Source organism: Microtus oregoni, unplaced genomic scaffold, assembly GCF_018167655.1.
Source record: "Microtus oregoni isolate MIOR12 unplaced genomic scaffold, Mior012 000002F_ref0000024, whole genome shotgun sequence".
Classification (NCBI taxonomy): domain Eukaryota; kingdom Metazoa; phylum Chordata; class Mammalia; order Rodentia; family Cricetidae; genus Microtus; species Microtus oregoni.
The window spans coordinates 24,686,048-24,710,264 of NW_024543061.1; the positions used below are offsets into that span (position 1 = coordinate 24,686,048).

Sequence of the window (24,217 nt, forward strand, 5' to 3'; positions counted from 1 at the left end):
TTATCGGGTAAAAAGGTTCCGAGACACCCTGTTTCCGGATCCTGGTGGGCGTAGTCAGCTTAAATCTGTTTGAGTTGCTCTGAACTTTCCCCAACTACTTGCCACTACTTGCGGACGCCGAGGAGAACTGGTTCTATTCCGTCCCCTTGTCGGGAGTTACAAAGGACCTAGAAGTTGAGGTATGGCGTTTAGTGTCGGCTTTATTCTCAGCCTGTGTTTAACGTCCTCAAGTTCTTCATGTGAACTGAAAATTGTCCACCAGGACGAGAGTCACAGCTTTTCAGAGATTTTGAGGCTCAGTTTACTGAGTGTAGTCTCGGTAGGAAGCGGAGATGCAATGCGGTGGAGTCTCACATTGAAGGAGCTAGCTCCTCTCGTGCTCGGAGTCTGACAGAGGAAAGAGGCATATCTTTTGAGCAGACCTGAGGATAGTGAGGCGTCTCTGAAAGGATGCTGGGGTCAAGATCCCGGGAGCCACCTGCCTTAGGCAATTTGTGCAAGACTAGAGCACTACTACTCTTGGGGAAGGATGACCGCGAAGGGTCGTGAAACCTGATTTTGCTTCGTGCTACCTGCCATAGAACCCAATAAATAGAGAAAGGATTGAATTTTAACATTACGGTTTATCCAGAGAGCCTGCAGTATGCGGAGAGAGCAGATTAACTATCCTAGACACATGTATTCCATCATCCTCAGCCAGCACATTATAAAGAGAGGAAACAGAGCTGGAGGCAGAGGCAGCCAACTATTCTGGAGCTCCGTGTTGCCTCCCTGGTCAGGTGGTTACCTCATTTCTGAGAGGTGATGTCTGTGTTTGTTTTATTATCCTTGCACTCTTTCCTTGTCTGTGGATGTTTGGACTCAGGCACTTCTTGAAACTCTGAATCTTGGTGGTTTCTAATGATATTAACCTTACACTCCTTCAGAGGCATCTGGGCTAGGGTGGGAAGTTAACTCAAAACAAATGAGAGTGTGTCCATGCTAAGCTAATATGTGCATTTTGACTCCTTCCTACAGTATGGAGTACGTGTGTCTTCATAGTACAGAATATGAAAGTGTCCCCATCTGTCCCCAGTCTTTCTTCTATGCTAGTACTAACTCTGAGATCTGTGTCATACGAAAGACGACCTCTTGACACCATGCACCTGGTTGATTGTCAGAATGGCTTCTTACTTGTAAGAGGAATTCTCTGGCACGTTACCGATGTATGTGAGAGCTCACTCTGGGTAGCAGGAGCAGCTATGACTCGGAGTGAACATTTCTGAAATATGCCTTTGTCTGAAAGAAACAAACAATAAAAATATGAACCAGCATTGGAAAACAGAACTGTTTCTCTTTAGCTTTTTGGCTTTACCTCTGGAGAGTATGTCACAAGCGACTACATTCTTTCTTATTACTTTATAAATAATACCAATAAAATTTCCACTTCCTCCCCTCCTCCCACTTCCCTCCCGTTCCCCCCATCCCCTTTCACCCACCCCTCTCCAGTCCTAAGAGAGGGCAAGGTACCCTGCCCTGTGGGGAGTCCAAGGCCCTTCCCCCTACATCCAGACTTAGGAAGGTATGCATCCAAAGAGAATAGGCTCCCTGAACTGGCCTTGTCCCATAGTCAGACTGATGACTATCTTAAATATCACTATAGAACCTTTTTCTGGTGATGGATGGAGATAGAGAGAGAGACCCACATTGGAGCACCGGACTGAGCTCCCAAGGTCCAGTTGAAGAGTGGAAGGAGGGAGAATATGAGCAAGGAAGTCAGAACCACCAGTGGTTGGTTCACCCACTGAGATAGTGTGCCTAAGCTTATGGGAGCTCACCAACTCCAGCTGGACTGGGACTGAACGAGCATGGGATCAAAGTGGACCCTCTGAATGTGGCTGACAATTGAGCAGACTGAGGGGCCAATGATAACGGCACTGGGATTTGGGACTACATTCTTGCTCTTGGTTTTGTGTCCAGCCCCCATGAGGACACTCTTCTCCATTTGTCATTCTGCCTATTTCCGCTTCCCGAGGGCTGGATGGCAAACAAGCAACATCTTGTCCCAGGGGATGTGCTTCTGACACCTTTCCACATCTCTGAAGAATGTTCTCGAAAGATACTGTTGATTTACTAGAATGGTTTATCTTCTCTCTCATCCCTGGGATTCGATCTGCCTCAGTTGGTTTGATCTGATTTGTGTGTGTGTGTGTGTGGGGGGGGAATATTGACAGGTGTCAAAGAATCAGTGCCAATAAAACCCTTTATGTCCAGTTTTAGGCAACTAAGAGGGATAGAAGGAATACTCCTAGGCCCAGCTGGAGTCTGTTCTATCCATTTTATGTTTCTTGTTGATGATGTTTTAGCATCTTTAAAAACACTACTGGGGTTTCCCATTCAAGGCTGTACTTCTGCAGAGTGTCTGCACATAGTAGCCACACAATTCTTTAAGGCGAACACAGCGCAGAACTAATGGGCAAATATTTAAGGAATGCTAACTTAAAAATTAGGAATTTGATTCAGGAGCTAACCTAGCAAGCCTGAAATGCGAATTTAATCTCCTGAACCACCCCTCCCCCCAAGATGAAAGGAAAGAACCAACTCGACAGACCTGTCCTCTGTCCTCCACAATAGGCCAGGGCACACACACTGTAACAGTGATAACAAAGAAAACTTAAACACTTGTCTGTAGATGCTTTAAAATCTGCTCATCACTTCTGTATTTAAATCCCAATATGTAATGCCTGTTAATCACTAGGAAGCTTTGCTCAGAATGTGCACTGTTGGGTCCTTCAAGAGAATAGTTGATACAGTTAGGAGCACATGAACACAAGCCCAAGTGGCACTAACAGTTTTGATTTGGAGGACAACAGTTTTTAAAGTGCTTCCTACCTGCTGTGGTTTAGGAAGTTTATATAATACAGGAGGCATAAATTTATACAAAGGAGTCATCAACAGCATCACCACAGGGAAGAATTACACAAAGCCAAAGTGCCCCCCCCCATTGTTTATCTATATCAATCTGTCTAGTGGTTTAGTTTTTTTTTTTTAAAGCAAAATTGATATGGCTGTGTAGGGTAATAGGTCCACAGTACTGATTATTTTAAAATCAACTTTTGAGCCGCCCACATAGATGTAGCAAGTGGATTATGTATACAGCAGCCAGGTATGTCATTTGTCAAGGTGAAGACATTTAGGACAGGATTTGAAATAGCAAGACTCATAAATGGCAACATTGTGATTTGCTTTTGTTGTAATTCTGAGTGGTACTGACTAAAATAATATAAATATCAAAAGAATTATATTGGCCGCGATGAATTTTATATAAAAGTGGAATCGTGGATCGCTCTGTATGAATTAAATGTCTTTAACTGTAAGTAAGTTCAGACACAGATCTTTATACACAGATACATGGGTATTGAATTTACTTGGAAATAATTATTCATAAAAGGGGTTATTTTTAAGTGCTTCTTTAAAGAAGTAAACATACACAAATTAGATTTAATGAACATTGACATAAGACTGGGTACACTAAGTAGTTAAATTCTGACAAAAAAAAGTGTAAGTAATCTTAAACACTTTTTAAAGTATTAAATTTTTGCAAATGCTGAGAACAGATTAATATCTTACAGGAACTCACTGTTTTAGAATCACTGTGTGGATGTGCTTAACTAAGGACCCCAGTAACATTGTGGGAGCACGGTGCCCTCTGACTAAGGACCCAGTAACATTGTGGGAGCACGGTGCCCTCTGACTAAGGATCCAGTAACATTGTGGGAGCACGGTGCCCTCTGACTAAGGACCCAGTAACATTGTGGGAGCACGGTGCCCTCTGACTAAGGATCCAGTAACAATGTGGGAGCACGGTGCCCTCTGACTAAGACCCAGTAACATTGTGGGAGCACAGTGCCCTCTGAACTAAGGACCTAGTAACATTGTGGGAGCACAGTGTCCATGACGACCCCAGTAACATTGTGGGAGCACGGTGCCCTCTGACTAAGGACCCAGTAACATTGTGGGAGCATGGTGCCCTCTGAACTAAGAACCCCAGTAACATTGTGGGAGCACAGTGTCCATGACTAAGGACCCCAGTAACATTGTGGGAGCACGGTGCCTCTGACTAAGGACCCCAGTAACATTGTGGGAGCACGGTGCCCTCTGACTAAGGACCCAGTAACATTGTGGGAGCACGGTGCCCTCTGACTAAGGACCCAGTAACGGTGGCGGCAGACCTTGTACATCCACTTTTCCCATTTGCAACTCACTTCAGCTTCCTGCTTTAGCCCTCATATTTTCTTCTTTCTTTTTCATTTTGGAAAAATGCAGTCATTTTATCCAGGGCAAAATCCATTTTACCATACAAAATCCTCCAGTATCTAAAATACCCCCCTTTCATTGAGCATGATGGCACACACCTTTAATCTCAGCACTGGGCAGAGGCAGGTGGATCTCTGTAAAGAGACCCTATCTTAGAAGATAAATAATGCAAACAAAATATTGTCCTTTCTATTTTTCCTGAAAATAAATATTCTCTTACTTCTTTAAAATCCATTCTCATGTTTCTGTGGAGAAGGGTACCAGTTGAGTCCTCTTGCCTATAAGGGTCAGGTGGTATTGCTGCTGGCTGGAGGGAGAAGATCGTTGGACATGAACATGGCTCAGCACCTGCCCTGCATGGGGACTGTCATTTGGAAAATGGATCTGCTGGGACTGCAAAGGGCCCGTGAGGCACAACAGTCGCGTCTTCCACGGGATGGATAAGGAGTGGGGAGGCCAGTGTGGACTATGGATCCATTGTAGTAGGACAGGTGCAGCTGAGGTGGGGACGAGCCCTGCTAACTGAGCCAGGCTGTGTGAGCCCATGGTGAGCGGCCAGACCCCGGGTTCCTCCTAGTGCAGGGCTTCTCAACTCTCCTAATGCTGTGACCTTCAATACAGTTCTTCATGCTGTGGTGACCCTAAACCATAAAATTAATTTCATTGATAGTTCTTAACTGTAATTTTGCTACTGTTATGAATCATAATGTAAACATCTGATATTTCTTGTGGTGTTAGGAGACCCCTGTGAAAGGGTCATGCAGTATGCCTGGGGTCATGACCCAGAGATTGAGAACCACTGTCCTAGCTGGCCTATTGAGGCAATGAGGCTGGGAATTGGAGACAAACACTAGGAAGTGAAGGAAACAGGAAGCAGAGAGCAGGATTCCCAAGGGTGGAGCCCAGTCATGGCAGAGCTTGCGATGTGTGCCACCTCCATTGCCACCCACACCAGATCTTGGCCTTTGGTTTACAATTATTCTGGGGCCACCAAGGAGCTGCCTCTCCAGGTGTGTTGTCCAGAGGAAGGGCAGACATCAGTGTCTAAATGCTCCTCAGAGGCAGGAACCATTGCAGGCACTCCTGACTGTGCTGCCAGGTGAGAGGAAGGAGAGGCGAGGCTGGGGCTTCTATCCCAGTATTTAACAGTGGGGTGTTTAGGGTTAACCCTTTTCCTTTCCCTGGATCCAGTCTTTCCATTAGGGAAGGAGGCTTTTCTAGAACGTGAGCATGGGAACACAGCTCTGTGATGCAGGGACCCTGAAGAGGAAACACAGGTCTAGGGACATCACATCTTCGTGCTCAGTGGTGCCATCTCAGAACAGAAGACCAAAGAGCCTGCAACTGGGTACCGACAGAGAAGGAAAAGTTTCTATGTGTGCCACATACAAGCCGGAGCATTAACACCAGGTGCTCTTTCTTCCTGCTCTGTGGATGGAGACACACACTCAGAGGAAAGGGGCACATCTAGGATGCCTTGATTGGGGGTGGAACGGGGAAGAGGCAGGGGAGTGATCAGGTGCTGTTGACACAGTCTCTCTTCCCAGTGTCAGTATCTGCTTCCTCATCGGTGACAGCAGAAAGGAACAGGGCCTGCATGGGTGTTGGGAGGGGAAGCGCAGGGGATTCACATCGGCTTCTCCTCTCTGCAGGACTACATTCCAGCTAGAAATGAGCAGCCTTTGCAAAGCACCACACATATTCTGGACGTTAACTCTTAACGTAGAGAACGCTGCTCTGAAATGGGCTTAAAACTACCCTTCGAGAGAGTTGGGTGCTTCCACTAACTTCTTCCTGGAAAACGGCAATAGTTGGGCTGGAGAGATGGCTCAGAGGTTAAGAGCATTGCCTGCTCTTCCAAAGGTCCTGAGTTCAATTCCCAGCAACCACATGGTGGCTCACAACCATCTGTAACGAGGTCTGGTGCCCTCTTCTGGCCAGCAGGCATACACACAGAATATTGTATACATAATAAATAAATATTTAAAAAAAACGGCAATAGTTTATTCATTTTCGTGGTCAGAGGCTCACGAGGATGGAACACATCCCAAGGAGAGAAAGAAGGCTTCACAAATCATCTCTGTAATGTGCGTATTAATAAAAGTACACATTGACTGCAGCAGCAGCGCAACCGTCCACACTGGAGATGTGTTTAGTAACTGCACTGCTTGCAAGACTGCTGTGGGGCAGCCTCGCCCCTGCACTGGCATTAGTAGCCCTGTGGGGCAGCCTCACCCCTGCACTGGCATTAGTAGCACTGTGGGGCAGCCTCACCCCTGCACTGGCATTAGTAGCCCTGTGGGGCAGATTCACCCCTGCGCTGGCATCAGGAGGGTTGTGGGAACCCTCATCTCTGCTCTGACGTTAGTACAGACAGCAGCCGTCTGGAATATGAAAAAGTAAATCACTGGGCGTTTGTGCCTTTTCTTCATCCCACTCTCCATTAAGGGGAAGCTAAGCTCAATGCCAGGACCCTACAGCCCCAGTGACATTAAAGAACTGATGATCAGAACTGTGCTCTGACTCCACGTGCACACTGAGGCACACTTGTTCTCCTCCCCCGTAAACAAAGTGAAATGAAGTGAGTCCGGGTGTGGCGGCTCATGCCTCTAATGCCAGCCTTCTCTTTCTACAGTGCTGCTTTGGGAAGAGGCAATGTTACAGTAGCACTGGAGGCTACTAAGGTAAAGCCACTGCCTCCTGAACGAAAGAGTGGACATGTTCTGTCATCTGCTACCTTAAGGGTTATTCCAGGGGCTGGAGAGATGGTTCCATGACTAAGTGTGCTGGATGCTCATCCAGAGCAGGTTCAATTCCATTCTCCACACGGCAGCTCACACTATCTGTAACTCTAGTTCCAGAGGATGCAATAGCCTCTTCTGACCTCTGCACAGTCAGATACCCAGACACTCATGAAGGCAAAACACCTCTCCACAAACTATTACTAAAAATAAAACATTTCCTCTAAAAGGAGTTAATCCATTTGTACCTGTCAATCTCCTGTCCAAGAGACCATCCCTCAGGATTGTGGATTTACAGAAGAGATAAGAGGCTTATCTTATCTTATTTAGCCCTTTAATGAGCCAATACCTTTCCTTCCCAGAATCCTTGGCCCTGAAAGCAGTCTCTGTGGGAGCCATGAGGTTCCTTGTGTCTGTCCCTCTGTCCCTTTAGGGTGCTGACCTAAGTCCACTTGCGCTGGTGTTCTGGGTTCCCTCACTCTGTCTGTGCAGCCCCAGTCCCACCATGTGTCTGCTTGTCTGCCATGTGGCTGCCCTCCACACCGGGTTAACTCAAATGGCATGTCTGTCTATCTTCCTCGTAAGTGTCTAACTAGAAGGCTATGATAATCGTGTCTCTAAACTCAGCCTCTGGGGTCCATGCATTTCAGTCTTTGAATTCTCAGGATGAGCACCGAGAAGCCACTGCTAGAGCTGCTTTTGTGACTATCAACTTCTCCAGGACCCTAGTCCCCCAAACTAAGAAAGTCTCTATTGTTCTCAACAACACCACAGATTTTCCACATCAATATGTTTAATCTGTACAATTGAATAAGATTCTCTTTTCTCCCCTTTGAGACAGCATCTTGCTGCATAGTCCTGACTGGCCTCTGATTCTCAATCCTTTCTCTCTCAGGCTCCTGAACACCAGATTACAAGGGTCTTCCACCAGGCCTATTTTGAAATCTTTTTTTTTTTTCTGAGAGGCTTTCCCTGTATAGCCTTGGCTGTCCTGAAATTCACTTTATGAGCAGACTGGTCTCAAGCTCAGCAAGACCCACCTGCCTCTGCCTCCAGAGTGCTGCCATTAAAGGCATCCACCACCAGTGCCTGGCTAGGTTTTTTTTTTTTTTAAGTAAACAGAATAAGTGGGTTTCCTCCATCCTAGTATCTTGGTGCTGCAGTAAAGACTAAAAGTGCACCCGATGCATGGAGCAGGAGAAGCCTGTAGGAAAGCTGTTTGTGCCAAAACAAACTTACCTAGTTAGGCTAGGCTGCCTGACTGTTGTATGCTTCTTTGTTCCTGGATGCCCAGAACCAAAATAATCACACTGAAGCTGTATTAATTACAACACTGCTTGGCCTATTAGCTTATGCATATTTCTAGCTCACTCTTATCTCTTAAATCAACTGATTTCTATTATTTTATATTTTACCTCAAGGTTTATGGCCTACCAAAAGGTTCTTGCTAGCAGCTTGTGTCCTTCTCTTCTGGTGGTTTCATGGCATCTCCTTTATTCTGCCTTGTTTCTCCCAGCATTCAATTTAGCTTCCCCTCCTAGCTCTGTTCTGCCCTGCTACAGGCTGAAAGCAGTTTCTTTATTTATTAACCAATAAAAGCAACACATATAGAAAAGGACTTCCCATATCATTTCCCCTTTTCTGTTTAAATAAAAAGAAAGTTTTTAACTTTGACATAGTAAAATTACGTACAATAAAACAGATATCAAGCAAGAATTATAGTTTAAATATTTATATCTATCTTTATTATAACTAGCAAAATCATATCTATCTAGTCTTTAACTCCATCAAAAACTCTAGAAGGATATAATATTACCTAAGTAAACAGGAAGTTATATTGTAAGCAACTTCCAAAACTCTAGAATTGACAGAGATACCTTGCTCCCTGGACAGTCACCCAAAGTTCCTCTGTAACATTGGGGCATCCATCTTGAGCCATCTTGAGCCTACAGACCCATAGTATCCATCAGACTTTGCCATGAAGCAGGAATTTTTAAGATCTGTTTTACCTTGTCATAGCAAAGTCTATCTGTTGCTTTCTTTTGTGTCCTGCAGAATGTCTGGCATACTTTTTCATGAAGCAGGAACCCCGAAGGACTGTCTCATCTTTAGGCAAGTTCAGGAGTCATTTCTCTGGGTCCTGCATATCCAGTTCATACAACATAATATCAAACAGTCCAGGCAAGAGCAGTTACTTGTCCAAGTGGCTAACAAACTGCATAAGTAGCCTCTTCAATTCCCATCTTCCTCTTGAAGTAATTGGTGCTGCCAGGAGCAGATGTGTCTCATTGTCATGAAAAGTACTAAGTTCTTAAAACATTATAAATGCCATATTCTGAAGGTCTCTCAAAGATTTGAAAAATATCTATCAAAATTTTCCTTTTATAATTAATTCAAAGACTTTTTCCACATAAATTTTTAATTACTTTGTTTATGTGGTAAAAAGATCCATTCTAAGATAATATCTTCCATTTCAATTAAGATTCCTGTAGGAGAAATTCAGGAAGGCACTATGACTAGAATACAATTAAGATTTGGATTCACTCTATCTACATGTGCTTCCTATACTTTCTCTTCAATGACTGTCAATTTTTTTTACACTTCAGCTGTTAAATCCCTGTGACTATTTAAGTCCTTTTCACCATCCAAGGTTTTGTTTAAATGAATTATTAAATCAGGTGGTTGTAGGTTGGAAATGCCTCCTAACAATTTTTTTTTTGCATTTCAACTTTTATTTGAAAACAACTTAAATTTTTAGACAAATGATTTTAGTATATAAATTTGATTTTGCTTTTATACAGAATATAAAGATTTCCCTCATTAATCTTCCATGTGAAGGGGATTACAGGCCAGAAGAAAGACGCACTCTGCACACAAAGTACACCTCATATGTGTGGCACCGGAGACAAACGGTGTCGTGCTCCTGCACATAAATTAGGACCAAGTGGTGACATCACACATTAAGGGGGAGGAGAAAGATTCTAGCCAATCAGATTCAAGAAGCAAACAAGACACAGAATCTGCAAATAAGACCAAGACAGCAACTTTAGTCAGGACAGTGCAGGTCTATGGGGCTTGTGAGGCTACAATGTGTTTACAGACGCAACAAGGAGAGTTAGGTAGAGAGGCTCAACGAGGGAGTTTTCACTAAAGCAAATGAAAAACTTCTTGTCAACTGCCAAAACAAAACAAAATGAAAGGGAGCCTGTGAGTGTTAGAACACCCAGGGCGTGTTAGAGCAGCGCCCGTGCAGCATGCTAAGTTAGTTACAGCTTCTTCATTGGTGTGGAGCAATCATTAATGGTCTGGTTTTGCCTCTTCTTTCCAAACTCAGGCATGCCTTATTTTAGATGCTTTTATCTATTATTTCATCCTGTAAAAACATGTGAAGACAACGTTCATTCTGGGCCAGAGGATGACCAGCGACCTTGTTTATAAACTGTTCCAGCCCTTGCTTCCTTTCCTCGATGAAATTGTCATCAAATATTCCATCGTCTCCTCTAAAAGGCAGCTGCCGCAGAAACGCTTTCCCAGGGAGCGGGGGAACTACAACCTTGCTCTCTCTTTCTAGTTCACTTCGAAGCCACTCAAAGTCACTGTATCTTCTAACAGTAGATTCCTTCAGCTTGAAGATAGGAAGATTTGTCTTGACCCTGATCTCGTAGGTGGTGAAACTGCCCCGGCCGACCCCCACGGTCTGCGGGTTGCTCACGTCGGGTGTCCGCTACGGTCTCCGCCATTTCGCTGTGGCCGCGGCAGCCGCGGGCTCTCTTCACCGCCTCCGCCTTCTGCCCTCCTAACAATTTTTGATAGTCATTAATAGTTCGCAATCGGTATCTCCTATTTTGGGCCTTTTGTGTTCTAATTTTCTGTAAACCTATTTTACAATCTAGGTAATTGACAGAATCACTTCTCAGGATTTTTGCAGAAGCAATTTGTAATCCCCATTTAGGTAAAACTTTCTTAACTTCTTCAAACATTCTTTCTAAAGTATCTGCATTTGAGTCAGATAACAAAATTCCATCCATGTTATGGTAAATTATAGATGGGATTACAAACATGCAACACCACACACAGCCTTTCTTTCTTTCTTCTTTTGTTTTCTTTTTAAGTGTGCGATGGAGATATCCAAATCAGTTTTCTGACTTGCAAGGCAAGCACGTTAGCACTATGTTTAAAATATCTGATATTGATAAACTTCAACATGGTAAAAAATGGGAGTTGTATCTTGTAAGGTTTTTTAAATGAGTTACACTGAGAGCAAACTCTTTTGAGGCATGCCAAGGGTTCTTCTCCCCATTGTTAAAAACACAAAACAAACAGGCACGTGGTGTGTGTGGGGGGGAGAGACACATTTTTCCAGCTTGTTGGAAATCTTTAGATTTTATTTGCTCAATGTCAGGAATGAAAAACACAGAATATTTTAAGAGGACAGCGATAATCTCAGTGCACAAGACAGCTGTGCTGCCAGAGCCACACCCTCTGTAAATGACAGCTTCTTGACCACCAGTTCTCTGTACCCTCTTATATGACATTAGCAACACTAACAATTGAATGTGCATCAAGAACCCATCCCCCCTTTTGTTAAAAACCTTAGACAATTCCAGCAAATCAGAAATGAAATTTAACTTTGTGGTATTTGTTCTTTTTAATATACATATACATATATTCCACGTTTTTAAATAGACACTACTTAGTGCTGATGTGTCTAATCCAAGCCCTTGTGAGAGAGAAGCAAACGTCTGTGAGTTCCAGGACAGTCTAGGCTACATGATGAAACCGTCCAGAAACCCAAATAATTACAACAACAACAACAACAAAGTGGACACTTTGGGATCCCGTTTCAGTAACCAAGAACTTTTCTCTTTGCTTAATAAATCCTCTCTGTTTTGCTAAATAAAGCAAAACTCCACGGTTTAGCTGTGTTTCCTGTGTTCTGTGCTCAGATGTTGTAACCTGTCCTTGCTCTTTCCATTGCTGTCAGCAACACAACTCTCTTCTGGGGAGGGAAGGCAGTGCTGGGGAGGGAAGCCAGGGTTTTCTGCTGAGTCATACCCAGAGTCAAGCATGAGCCCAGATGCTCTGCTGCAGGCTGTGAAGCTGTCCTGCTTAGCTGACTGGTGTTGACCCTGGTCATTTCTGCACTGAATGCCCTCAAGTGGTGCAGATGTCCCTGTCTGGCCTGTGTCCTAATGGACAGGGCACACGAATCTTCCTTACGCAGTGCTGGTATCTCCTCAGTCTATACTGAACGAGGCTCCCTTGCAAACAATAACCAAGCTAAAGCCACAGTCTCTTGGACAAACAAGACGTTTAAGCAATTAGGGAACAAAGTACTTCTTTCTCATTGTGCCTAACTCAGCTATTGGACAGGGTTCCTCTTGGGAGCCCAGACTGATGAATTTTCAAGACATCTTTTTGGCCCAGGGCTTCTGCAGCATACCACCTGCACACCTAGGACCCATGTTTTTTCCAGCTAAAGTGCATCCTCATGGCCTCACGTGCATCTGGAATGGGATATCTGCACTACCTGACTGAGTTCTGGGTCCTGTATAGCCAGGTCCCTGCTGGTGTTAGACACATGTGCCTTTAAGGGCTCTCTTCCCAAGTACAGACTCAGAAGCTTCCCTGCTCCTCTCTCCTCCCTGCTCAGGAGATGAACCTTTTCTGAGGTGTTGGCTCTGCTCTGGCATCCTGAGAAGTTTCACTGTGCTGACATCCCAGCATCTTCTCCCCTGGACCTTGTCACAGTTCTGAGAGTGTCTGATTCTTTGCTGGCATGAAAAATTCCTCGAAGTAAGATCCTGCCATAGCCTTAGCTCCACTTTGCTCAGAGCCTGCTTCTCTGGCTACAGTGGTTCTGGGGGAAATGGGGCCAGTACAGCTCTCACTGGCCTTCAGGTCAGGGTTGGAGACAGAGACAGAGAACACCTTCCACAGGGACACTCCGTAGAGACAAATGTCGCTCTCACTTGTTGTAGGGAAGCAACACCTCGGCTCACTCATGAGGGAAGCATGTTGTTCAAGCTCTGAGCAGGGGCCCTGAACTCAGGCAGCTGTGCCCTGTCTAGTGCCCGCCATCTGGATGGCACCATAGCTGGGGCTGAAAAGGACACTAGTGCTGACTGAGGCTGGTGGTGAGGAGCAGGGGCAGAAGGGCAGTGTGGGGTCCCCTAGGGTTTATTTTACAGGACCAGGCACAGCATGGACAAAGAAAAGTCCAGCTATAAGACCTATTGTTATGGCAGGACATGGGAGCCCAGTGTGTGTGCGTCCCAACACCAGGCTGCTCTGAGCAGTTATGTGCAGGGCCAGGCTGGCCCTGAGAGGACAGAGATGGCTGCAGTCCTGAGGGAACAGTGCAGGTGACAGGCCTTCCATGGGGGTGAAAACTGTTGAGCATCCACAATCTACTGTGTTCTACAAATTATTAGCCAGAGTTCACAAGGTGAATGGGGTGACCTATCTGATGTCACTTTCCAGCTCTGTGACGCTGGACTTTCTGATTAACAAATATCCAGGAGCCAACCAGTGAGGTGCCAACTCAGGTCTGCTCACCAGTTGTTAGACAGACCCAGGCTACCTGTGCTGCATGCGACCAGAGGCTGATTCCCTTCCAGACACTCTTGGTTGTGTAGTAGCAGGTAAGACTGGCAGCACTGTGGGGAGGGTCTCAGCGTGGGACTGGAGTCCTAGAACTGCCTGAGGGCTCAAGGATAAGGGTTTGCAGCAAAGGCTGGTTTTGTTTGTTTTTGCCAACTCTGCCATCTGAACTTTCATAATCCTTCAGTAGGAGGTTTGCAGGAATACAAACCTGAAAACACAGCATGTCTACAATCTACAGTCCACGGACAATGAAGAGTAATGGGTGCATGTGATCCATCTCCATCACTGTGCTGTGTCTATGTATACTCAGATGTGCAAAGGGCTTCTAGTAGTGTAGAGAAGGGTGTTGTGTCTATGTATACTCAGATGTGCAAAGGGCTTCTAGTAGTGTAAAGAAGGATGTAGTCAGGTGTTGCTGGACAGACCTTCTCCCAGTGTTAGTGTCTGTTTCCTCTCTGGTGACAGCAGAAAGATACACCCTAGAAGCAGGTCCTGGGAGGTTGGGAGGCAGAAGGTCAGGGGACTTACATGGTTTATCTCCTCTGCAGGGCTCAGGGAATTTGCCCAGGCAGGTATACCTGTCTCTTCCTAGTGCCGAGATTTGAGACCCAGAAATCTCCCATGGCTTCTTATCACATCCGCCAGTACCAGGACAGAGACTATAAAAGTGTCCTGGATTTGTTCATAAGCGGCACGGAAGATCACATCCCTGCCACCTTCCGCCACCTGCTGACGCTGCCCCGAACCCACCTGCTTTTACTTGGGGTGCTGCTTGCCATGGTCCTGGTGTCTGGCTCCCGGCTGCTGGCTGCTATGAGCATCTTGTTTGTGCTCTTTCTGCTGAAGCCCTCGGAAGGCTCTGGTCTATATGACCACGTGCACATGCAGCCATGCCTGAGGGCGGTCACTGAATAGGAGCTGCCTTTGCACACTGACCCAGGACTTCTCAGACCGGTTCTTTCCCCCACTCCATTGTGACTAAGGGACTGAGGACAGCATGTTAGCTCCTTCCCACCAAGGTGTCCATCCCTACTGCAGGGACAGGGTACCTGGTGTAGCCACTGCCCTTCAGCCAGCTCTGGACTGTTCAGCCCTGGCTGGGATGCAGGTTGAACCTAGTTTGGTGTTTTGCTGAGAGAAATCCCGAGGCCACCCACCTGGGATTCTTCCCTTCCAGCCCATTCAGCCCACAATTTTAAGGACAATCTCCTGAACCAGTTTCTGAGCCACCTGTGTCCCTCCTGTAAAGGTTGCTGGAGACCCCCCTTTAAAGCCCCTAGGGCAGCTTGGACTAGTCCTGGTGTAGAACCAATAAATCTCAGAGCCAAAGCAAACCTTTCACTTTGCAAGTGAATTATCTCAGAAAGTGAATGACTGATGAGAAGCTGATTCACACCCAGGTTGCTCTGAAGCCTGCATGTTTGGCTACAGGGCTGAAGGGCATGGGCAGAAGTTTGAAGTCATCAGGATAGAAAAGGAGGGAAGGTTTGGGGAATGCACACAGCTGGGAATAGACCCTGTCCTCAAGCATGTCCTGGGCACAGCACCAGCTCACTCTCCCTCCATCCCCCAATCTCTTCCAGCCCTCCCACCCCTTCCCAACACCCTATAGCCAAGTGAAGGCTGGAAAGTGGCCTCTTGCTGCTCTGGCCCTGGCAGACAGAAGGCCAGTCTCTAGGACAGAGGTGGAAGGGCAGGGAAAGTGCTGGCCTTAGTACAGAGGGCTGGGAAGGCATCTAGGACAGGCAGCCGTGATGCATCTAAATTTTGTCACAAAGCGACTGACCCAGGAGGCCATGCTTTGCTCTCTATGGTATCTGGACACAGCTGCAGTGAGGCCAGAAAAAGGGAGCAGCAAAGCCAGGAGTGGTCTTGAGCCAGCATAGTTCCAGGGTGCTGAGCAGGCACAGATTGGGAAGGGGTGAATTAGGAGGCTGGCAGCAGGAGGCCATAGAACCTCTGAGCCACTGGGTTCTTCTCAAATGAGGTTGGAGGCTCAGGGTAGGCTGGGTTCTGAGTGACGGATGGTTTTGTGCCAAAGACACCTCCTCCACATTGGCTCATAGACTTGTTTGTGCTTCTCAAGCCTGGGGAGAAAGAATGGCCACTGGTTCACAGCTCTTCATCCATCTTACCCCTGCTGGCTTTTCAGCCAAGGGTCAAATACATGTGACCCATGAAACCACTTTCTGTCTTTCTCTTCCCTCGTCCATCCCCCACCCCCGTGTGTGTGTGTGTGTGTGTGTGTGTGTGTGTGTAGTGTATATGTAGGCTGCTGTACTTGTGTAGATGCACACCCACATGGGTACAGAGGTTAGAGGTCAACCTCTGATGTCATTCAAGAGGGGCCATCCACCATCTTGTTGTGAGTTCTCCCTAGGACCTGGAACTCACCTATTAGACCACACTGGCTGACCAGACAGCCCTAGGGGTCCTCTTGTCCCTCCTTCTCAGAGCCAGGATGACAAGGGCAGGCCAACATACCTGGCATTTTAACGTGAAAGGTGAAGATCCAACGCAGGTCCTAATGCCTGTGTGGCAAGCGTTTCTCTGACTGAGCCATATCCCCGGCCCCCACACCGCCTGTCCCCAGCACTACATTCCAGCTAGAAATGAGAAGCTTTTGCCACAACAACACAGGTTCTGGACTTAACTCTTAATGTAGAGAACACTGCTCTGAAATGGGCTTAAAAATACCCTTCGAGAGAGTCAGGCGCTTCCACTAACTTCTTCCTGGAAAACGGCAATAGTTTATTTCTTTTCATGGTCAGAGGCTCACGAGGATGGAACACATCCCAAGGAGAGAAAGAAGGCTTCACAAATCATCTCTGTAATGTGCGTATTAATAAAAGTACACATTGACTGCAGCAGCAGCGCAACCGTCCACACTGGAGATGTGTTTAGTAACTGCACTGCTTGCAAGACTACTGTGGGGCAGCCTCACCCCTGCACTGGCATTAGTAGCACTGTGGGGCAGCCTCACCCCTGCACTGGCATTAGTAGCCCTGTGGGGCAGATTCACCCCTGCACTGGCATTAGTAGCGCTGTTGGGCAGGGCAGCCTCACCCCTGCACTGGCATTAGTAGCCCTGTGGGGCAGCCTCACCCCTGCACTGGCATTAGTAGCCCTGTGGGGCAGCCTCACCTCTGCACTGGCATTAGTAGCGCTGTTGGGCAGGGCAGCCTCACCTCTGCACTGGCATTAGTAGCACTGTGGGGCAGCCTCACCCCTGCACTGGCATTAGTAGCCCTGTGGGGCAGATTCACCCCTGCGCTGGCATCAGGAGGGTTGTGGGAACCCTCATCTCTGCTCTGACGTTAGTACAGACAGCAGCCGTCTGGAATATGGAAAAATCAATCACTGGGCGTTTGTGCCTTTTCTTCATCCCACTCTCCATTAAGGGGAAGCTAAGCTCAATGCCAGAACCCTACAGCCCCAGTGACATTAAAGAACTGATGATCAGAATTGTGCTCTGACTCCACGTGCACACTGAGGCACACTTGTTCTCCTCCCCGTAAACAAAGTGAAATGAAGTGAGTCCGGGTATGGCGGCTCGTGCCTCTAATGCCAGCCTTCTCTTTCTACAGTGCTGCTTTGGGAAGAGGCAATGTTACAGTAGCACTGGAGGCTACTAAGGTAAAGCCACTGCCTCCTGAACGAAAGAGTGGACATGTTCTGTCATCTGCTACCTTAAGGGTTATTCCAGGGGCTGGAGAGATGGTTCCATGACTAAGTGTGCTGGATGCTCATCCAGAGCAGGTTCAATTCCATTCTCCACACGGCAGCTCACACTATCTGTAACTCTAGTTCCAGAGGATGCAATAGCCTCTTCTGACCTCTGCACAGTCAGATACCCAGACACTCATGAAGGCAAAACACCTCTCCACAAACTATTACTAAAAATAAAACATTTCCTCTAAAAGGAGTTAATCCATTTGTACCTGTCAATCTCCTGTCCAAGAGACCATCCCTCAGGATTGTGGATTTACAGAAGAGATAAGAGGCTTATCTTATCTTATTTAGCCCTTTAATGAGCCAATACCTTTCCTTCCCAGAATCCTTGGCCCTGAAAGCAGTCTCTGTGGGAGCCATGAGGTTCCTTGTGTCTGTCCCTCTGTCCCTTTAGGGTGCTGACCTAAGTCCACTTGCGCTGGTGTTCTGGGTTCCCTCACTCTGTCTGTGCAGCCCCAGTCCCTGTGTCTGCTTGTCTGCCATGTGGCTGCCCTCCACACCGGGTTAACTCAAATGGCATGTCTGTCTATCTTCCTCGTAAGTGTCTAACTAGAAGGCTATGATAATCGTGTCTCTAAACTCAGCCTCTGGGGTCCATGCATTTCAGTCTTTGAATTCTCAGGATGAGCACCGAGAAGCCACTGCTAGAGCTGCTTTTGTGACTATCAACTTCTCCAGGACCCTAGTCCCCCAAACTAAGAAAGTCTCTATTGTTCTCAACAACACCACAGATTTTCCACATCAATATGTTTAATCTGTACAATTGAATAAAATTCTTTTTTTTTCCCCCTTTGAGACAGCATCTTGCTGCAGAGCCCCGACTGGCCTCTAATTATCAGTCCTCCCTCTCTCAGGCTCCTGAACATCAGATTACAGGGTTCTTCTACCAGGCCTAGTTTGAAATCTTTTATTTATTTTTTTATTTTATTTTATTTTATTTTTTTGAGACAGCTTTCCCTGTATAACCTTGGCTGTCCTGAAACTCACTTATGAATGGGCTGGTCTGAAGCTCAAGTGACCCACCTGCCTCTGCCTTCAGAGTGCTGACATTAAAGGCATGCACCACCTCCACCTGGCTTGAATTTTTTTTTAAGTAAACAGAATAAGTGGGTTTCCTCCATCCTAGTATCTTGGGGCTGTAGTAATGACTAAAGGTGCATCCAAAGCATGGAGAAGGAGAAGCCTGCAGAAAAGCTGTTTGTGCCAGAACAAACTTACCAAGTGAGCTGGGCCAGCTGGTCTGTGAGCTGGGTGGTGCCACTGTTTCTGCCTCCCTTGAGCTGGGGTTGCAAGCATACAACGCCACACACAGCCTTTCTTTCTTTTCTTATTTTCTTTCTAAGTGTGGTATGGAGAGATCCAACTCAGTTTTCTGACTTTAAGGCAAGCACTTTAGCAGTTGAGTTATATCCCAGTGCTTACTTCAGTGTTTTAAGGCAGTGGACGCTTGTAAAGCGCTCATATCCCTTCCCATGCAGGTCTGTAGAACATGAGGCTGGGTCCATCCATGACTGAGGTTGAGACTCTTTTCATATGAACTGTTTTAATTTTTCCTTTAACATATTTGTTAAGCATTTATAATTCTTAACTACTTTTTTTTTTTTACTACTTTTTAGGATATTTATACGAATGCCAGTCTTTTTTTTTTTTTTCAAGATAGGGTCTTATTATCTTCCTGGTTAGCCTTGAAATCAGAGGCCTGTACCACCACGCCAGGTCTTGGCTGCCAGACTTCTTATGTCATAATGAATTTAAAAATTAAAAGCAAAATGTGGATGTAGCTCCGTGGTAGAGTGTTTTCCTACTAGCACAAAGTTCGTGTTCCACCCCCAAAACTAGGGAACACACACACACACACACACACACACACACACACGCCATTGTATGTAAGACTGCAAGCCAGTTTTCTGTCTCAGAGTATTTTTTGTTGTTGTTGTTGTTGGTTTTGTTTTTGTCTCTTTTTTTTTAGATGAGTTTCTCTAGCTGTCTGGTTTTTCTGAATTTCTGGCTCTCCTGGAACTTGCTCTGTAGACCATGATGGCCTCAAATTCACAGAGGTCTGCCTGCCTCTGCCTCCTGAGTGCTGGAGGTCTTAAACTGCTGCCAAAGGGTTCCTGTCCGAGATACTCACAGGATTTCCTTTTCGACCTTCTCCAGTCACTGATTCAAGCTGGGCTTTTGATGTCCTTTCTTCATTATCCTAAATAGGAGAGTAAGGGCAGCAGCCTAGCACTCCTCCGCTTCCGCTTGTCTTCATTGCACACATCACTATACACCTTCCATGCAAAGAAAACCATGAAGATAAACTCCAAACAAGGGAAATGGAAAACAAGTTGTGTCATGTTTATTCTAGCTGGAAGGCTCAGGGATTATACATCACCTTCCTAAACTACTCTAGATAAAGGGACCGTATTTTATGTTAACTAAGTCTTGGAAGTAAACCTCTGAGGTCTGTGGGGTCCAGGCTTGCTCCCCGTGGCTGCCGGAACAGCACAAGGCAGAGTCCCCATAGTGGGGTCTCTAGTAGGTGTGCTCACTTTATTTAGCTTAATACTTTTCCTATCCTCTCAAAAGCCACAATATAAACCTTTGGTAGACTTAAAACCTAATCTCAAATTCCATCCTCTGTCCATGGTATTGATCACTTCCAGAGGAAGGTTTCAACAAGACTGCTCCCCTTGGGATCCACATGCTGCCCTCACAAAAGAGTTGAAAATTTGGATCACCTTTCACTGTCCAAGAACTTTCTTTTTAGCTTAATAAATCTCTGTTTTTTGAAATAAAGTGAAAGACCCTCAGAGAGGACCTTTTCCTCCAATGAAGTCCCCAGAACCAGGACACTCCTAGTCCAGACCACTGGATGCAATTAGCAAGAAGTTTATTAAGTAAACACAGGTACCTGTGGGCGGCAAAGTCTTTTGGAGGACTTGCGCGCCTGCAGACTTGGGGAAGGTCTTTTTATAGGAAAGAGGGCAGCAGAAGCAGATTACAGAAGCAAATGCGTGGTTAGTGGTCAGTTGGAATGGGGCAAGGGGCATAGGTGGTTTTTCCTTTCCCAGCACAGATGTATGGGAACAGATATCCTGTTCCTCTTTTGGTTTTTCCTTTCCCAGCACAGATGTATGGCAACAGATTTCCTGTTAATTGATGTCCTGTCCTATTCTATAGATATAAATATCCTGCTTTACAGCCAGGGACCCTGACCTCACTCTGCACTTACATTTGTTCGTCGAAAGCCTTGTGAAATGACGTTACAGCAGCTAAGCTGGGATCTTTCATAGGGGGAATTGTTTCTTTTGTGAATTGCTGATATTTTAAGTTGGGCACATGTGCTGACTATAGGCATCCTGTTTCCCTAAGCATACCGGATGTTCTCATGAGAGCCGGCTAGCAGCAGGTTCTGAGAGGGTCCTGAGGGTCTCAAGCGAACAGGATGTTCTCATGGGAGCAGGCCAGCTGCGGGTTATGGGGTGGGTGTTCAGAGGGTCTTTCAAAAGTAAAACTCCATGGTTTAGCTGTGCTTCCATGTTTTGCACTCAGGTGATGATGTAACCTGTCCTTGCTCTTTCCATTGCTGTCAGCATCACAGCTGTTTTCTGGGGAGGGAAGGCAGTGCTGGGGAGGGAAGCCAGGGTTTTCTGCTGAGTCATACCCAGAGCCAGGAGTGAGCCCAGATGCTCTGCTGCAGGCTGTGAAGCTGCCCTGCTTATCCCTAGCTGACTGCTGCTGACCCTGGTCATTTCTGCACTGAATGCCCTCAAGTGGTGCAGATGTCCCTGTCTGGCCTGTGTCCTAATGGACAGGGCACACGAATCTTCCTCACGCAGTGCTGGTATCTCCTCAGTCTATACTGAACGAGGCTCCCTTGCAAACACTAAATCAACTAGGTCCACAGTCTCTTGGGCAAACAAGACCTTAAAGCAATTAGGGAACAGAGTGCTTCTCATTGTGCCTAACTCTCAGCTATTGGACAGGGTTTCTCTTGGGAGCCCAGAATGAATTTTCAAGACATCTTGTTGGCCCGAGGCTTCCGCAGCGTGCCAGCTGCACACCTGGGGCCCTGTTTAGCCAGGACCACCCACGTGTCCCCACTACTACACTTGTCACTTTGCTTCCCTGCTGACATGCATCCTCATGGCCTCACGTGCATCTGGAATGGGATATGTGCACTACATGACTGTGTTCTGGGTCCTGTATAGCCAGGTCTCTGCTGGTGTTAGCCATGTGTGCCTTTAAGGGCCCTCTTCTCAAGGGCTGTCTCAGGAGCTTCCCTGCTCCTCTCCCCTCCCTGCTTAGGATATGAACCTTTTCTGAGGTGTTGGCTCTGCTCTGCTCATCGTTACGAGAAGCCTTACTGTGCTGACATCCCAGCATCTTCTCCACTGGACCTTGTTACATTCTGAGAGTGTCCCATTCTGCTGGCAAGAAAACTTTCTCAAAGTAAGATCCTGCCTTAGCCTTAGCTCCACCTTGCTCAGATCTTTCTTGTCAGGCTAAGGTGGTCCTGAAGAAAATGGGGCCAGTACAGCTCTCACTGGCCTTCAGGTCAGGGTTGGAGACAGAGACAGAGAACACCTTCCACAGGGACACACTGTAGAGACAAATGTCGCTCTCACTTGTTGTAGTGAAGAAACACCTCGGCTCACCCATGCGGAAAGCATGATGTTAAAGCTCTGTGCAGCCCCAAACTCAGGCAGCTGTGCCCTGTCTAGTGCCCGCCATCTGGATGGCACCATAGCTGGGGCTGAAAAGGACACTAGCACTGCCTGAGGCTGGTGGTGAGGAGCAGGGGCAGAAGGGTAGTGTGGTCCCCTAGGGTTTATTTTACAGCACCAGGCACAGCATGGACAGGGAAAAGTTTAGCTATAGGACCTGTTGCTGTGGCAGGACATGGGAGCCCAGTGTGTGTGCGTCCCAACACCAGGCTGCTCTGAGCAGTTATGTCAGGACCAGGCTGGCCTTGAAAGAGGGCAGAGATGGCTGCAGTCCTGAGGGAACAGTGCAGGTGACAGGCCTTCCATGGGGGTGAAAACTGTTGAGCATCCACATTCCACTGTGCTCTACAAATTATTAACCAGAATCACAAGGTGAATGGGGGTGGCCTCACATTCACTTTCCAGCTCTGTGACCCTGGGCTTTACGATTAACAAATACCAAGTATCCAACCGGTGATGTGCCAACTCAGGTCTGCTCACCAGTTGTTGGGCAGACCCAGGCTACCTGTGCTGCATGCGACCAGAGGCTGATGCCCTTCCAGACACTCTTGGTTGTGTAGTAGCAGGTAAGACTGGTAGCACTGTGGGGAGGGTCTCAGCGTGGGACTGGAGTCCTAGAACTGCCTGAGGGCTCAAGGATAAGGGTTTGCAGCAATGGGTGGTTTTGTTTGTTTATTTCTGCCAGCTCTGTAATCTAAAGTTTTACAATCCTTGGGAAGGAGATCTGCAGGGAAACACCTGGAAACACATGCCTGTAATTTGCAGTCCGCAGACAGTGACCTAATGGGTGCATGGGGTCCATCTGCAGACAGTGACCTAATGGGTGCATGGGCTCCATCTGCAGACAGTGACCTAATGGGTGCATGGCTCCATCTGCAGCACTGGGCTTGTTTATGTACCCGGAGCTGCAGATAGTGACCTAATGGGTGCATGGGCTCCATCTGCAGCACTGGGCTTGTTTATGTACCCGGAGCTGCAGAAGGCTTCTGTAGGGTGAGAAGGATGGAGTCAGGTGTTGCTGGACAGACCTTCTCCCAGTGTTTGTGTCTGCTTCCTGTCTGGTGACAGCAGAAAGATACACCCTTGAAGAGGGCCTAAATGGGTCTTAGGATGTTGGGAGGCAGAAGGTCAGAGGACTTATATGGTTTCTCTCCTCTTTAGGCCTCAGGCAAAGTGCCAGGCAGGTATTCCTGTCTGTCCTGGATGCCGAGATTTGAGACCCAGAAATCTCCCATGGCTCCTTCTCATATTCGCCAGTATCAGGACAGCGACCAGAAAAGTGTCTTGGATTTGTTCATAAGAGGAATGGAAGAGCACATCCCTGCCACCTTCCGCCACCTGCTGACTCTGCCAAGGACCTTCTTTCTCTTACTTGGGGTGCCACTTGCCATGGTCCTGGTGTCTGGCTCCTGGCTGCTAGCTGCTATGAGCATCTTCTTTGTGCTCCTTCTCATGAAGCTTCTTGCAAGACAGCCGTGGAAGAAGTATGTGGCCAAGTGTTTGCACACAGACATGGCTGACATCACTAAGTCCTACATGAATGCACGTGGTTCCTGTTTCTGGGTGGCTGAGTCTGGGGGAGAGGTGGTGGGCATCGTGGGCTGTCTACCAGTCAAGGATCCCCCATTAGGGAGGAAGCAGCTGGAGCTCTTTCACCTGTCTGTGTCTTCACAGCATCGCGGACTGGGGATAGCGAAAGCTCTGACCAGAACCATTCTCCAGTTTGCACGGGATCAGGGCTACAGTGATGTCGTCCTTGACACCAGCATGTTGCAGAAAGGTGCTCAGGCCCTTTACATGAGCATGGGCTTCCAGAAGACAGGACAGTACTTTATGAGTGCGTTCTGGAGATTAGTGGATATTCCAACAATTCAATTTAAGCATTCCTTTCCTTCTGCTTAGCTGGTGGGATGAGACCTTTGTTCCTGTGCAAGAAGCACATCCCATTTACTCTTCATGAACCAGTGAACCCTGTCATGTCAGTGTAATGAGCAATAAAAGCTCCTTCTGGTACACATCAGATTCTAATGCATGTGATGACTGAGTTGGGGGTTTTAAGGTTCTAACACACACTTGGATTCTGGGGTGCCTGTGTTTTATATACCTACCCCTATTGTAGAGTTCTGC

General features: G+C 46.9%; 2 protein-coding genes and 1 pseudogene across 6 annotated transcripts in view; 2 read left to right on the top strand and 1 right to left on the bottom strand.

Annotated features, from left to right (window-relative positions):
* The first annotated feature begins 37 nt into the window (after positions 1-37).
* On the top strand, positions 38-24,105 carry LOC121435534 (probable N-acetyltransferase CML1). 3 transcript variants are annotated; one of them, XM_041634948.1, is made up of 2 exons: positions 38-179; positions 23,252-24,105. In XM_041634948.1, exon 2 carries the CDS (start codon positions 23,294-23,296, stop codon positions 23,990-23,992), a length of 699 nt encoding a protein of 232 aa, XP_041490882.1. In that variant the 5' UTR covers positions 38-179; positions 23,252-23,293; the 3' UTR covers positions 23,993-24,105. The 3 variants fall into 3 exon arrangements, with proteins under 3 accessions (XP_041490882.1, XP_041490889.1, XP_041490898.1); XM_041634955.1 differs by lacking the exon at positions 38-179 and adding an exon at positions 13,563-13,681; XM_041634964.1 differs by lacking the exon at positions 38-179 and adding an exon at positions 22,555-22,656.
* The window catches only part of LOC121435510 (probable N-acetyltransferase CML1), a 41,197-nt gene continuing 17,093 nt past the window's right edge, over positions 114-24,217 (top strand). Inside the window, exons 1-3 of one of the 3 annotated variants that reach the window (XR_005972585.1) lie at positions 114-179; positions 5,518-5,706; positions 5,949-6,226. The gene's annotated coding sequence lies outside the window, so the exon portion shown is untranslated. Of the gene's footprint in view, positions 180-5,517; positions 5,707-5,948; positions 6,227-13,661; positions 13,682-24,217 lie in introns of those variants that run through there. The other 2 variants (XM_041634929.1, XM_041634921.1) reach the window with 2 other exon arrangements.
* LOC121435591 lies at positions 9,747-10,777 on the bottom strand (annotated as a pseudogene).

What these genes read in the sequence shown, in the direction of transcription:
- LOC121435534 (XM_041634948.1), top strand. Translation starts at nt 23,294, where the DNA reads ATGCCGAGATTTGAGACCCAGAAATCTCCCATGGCTCCTTCTCATATT.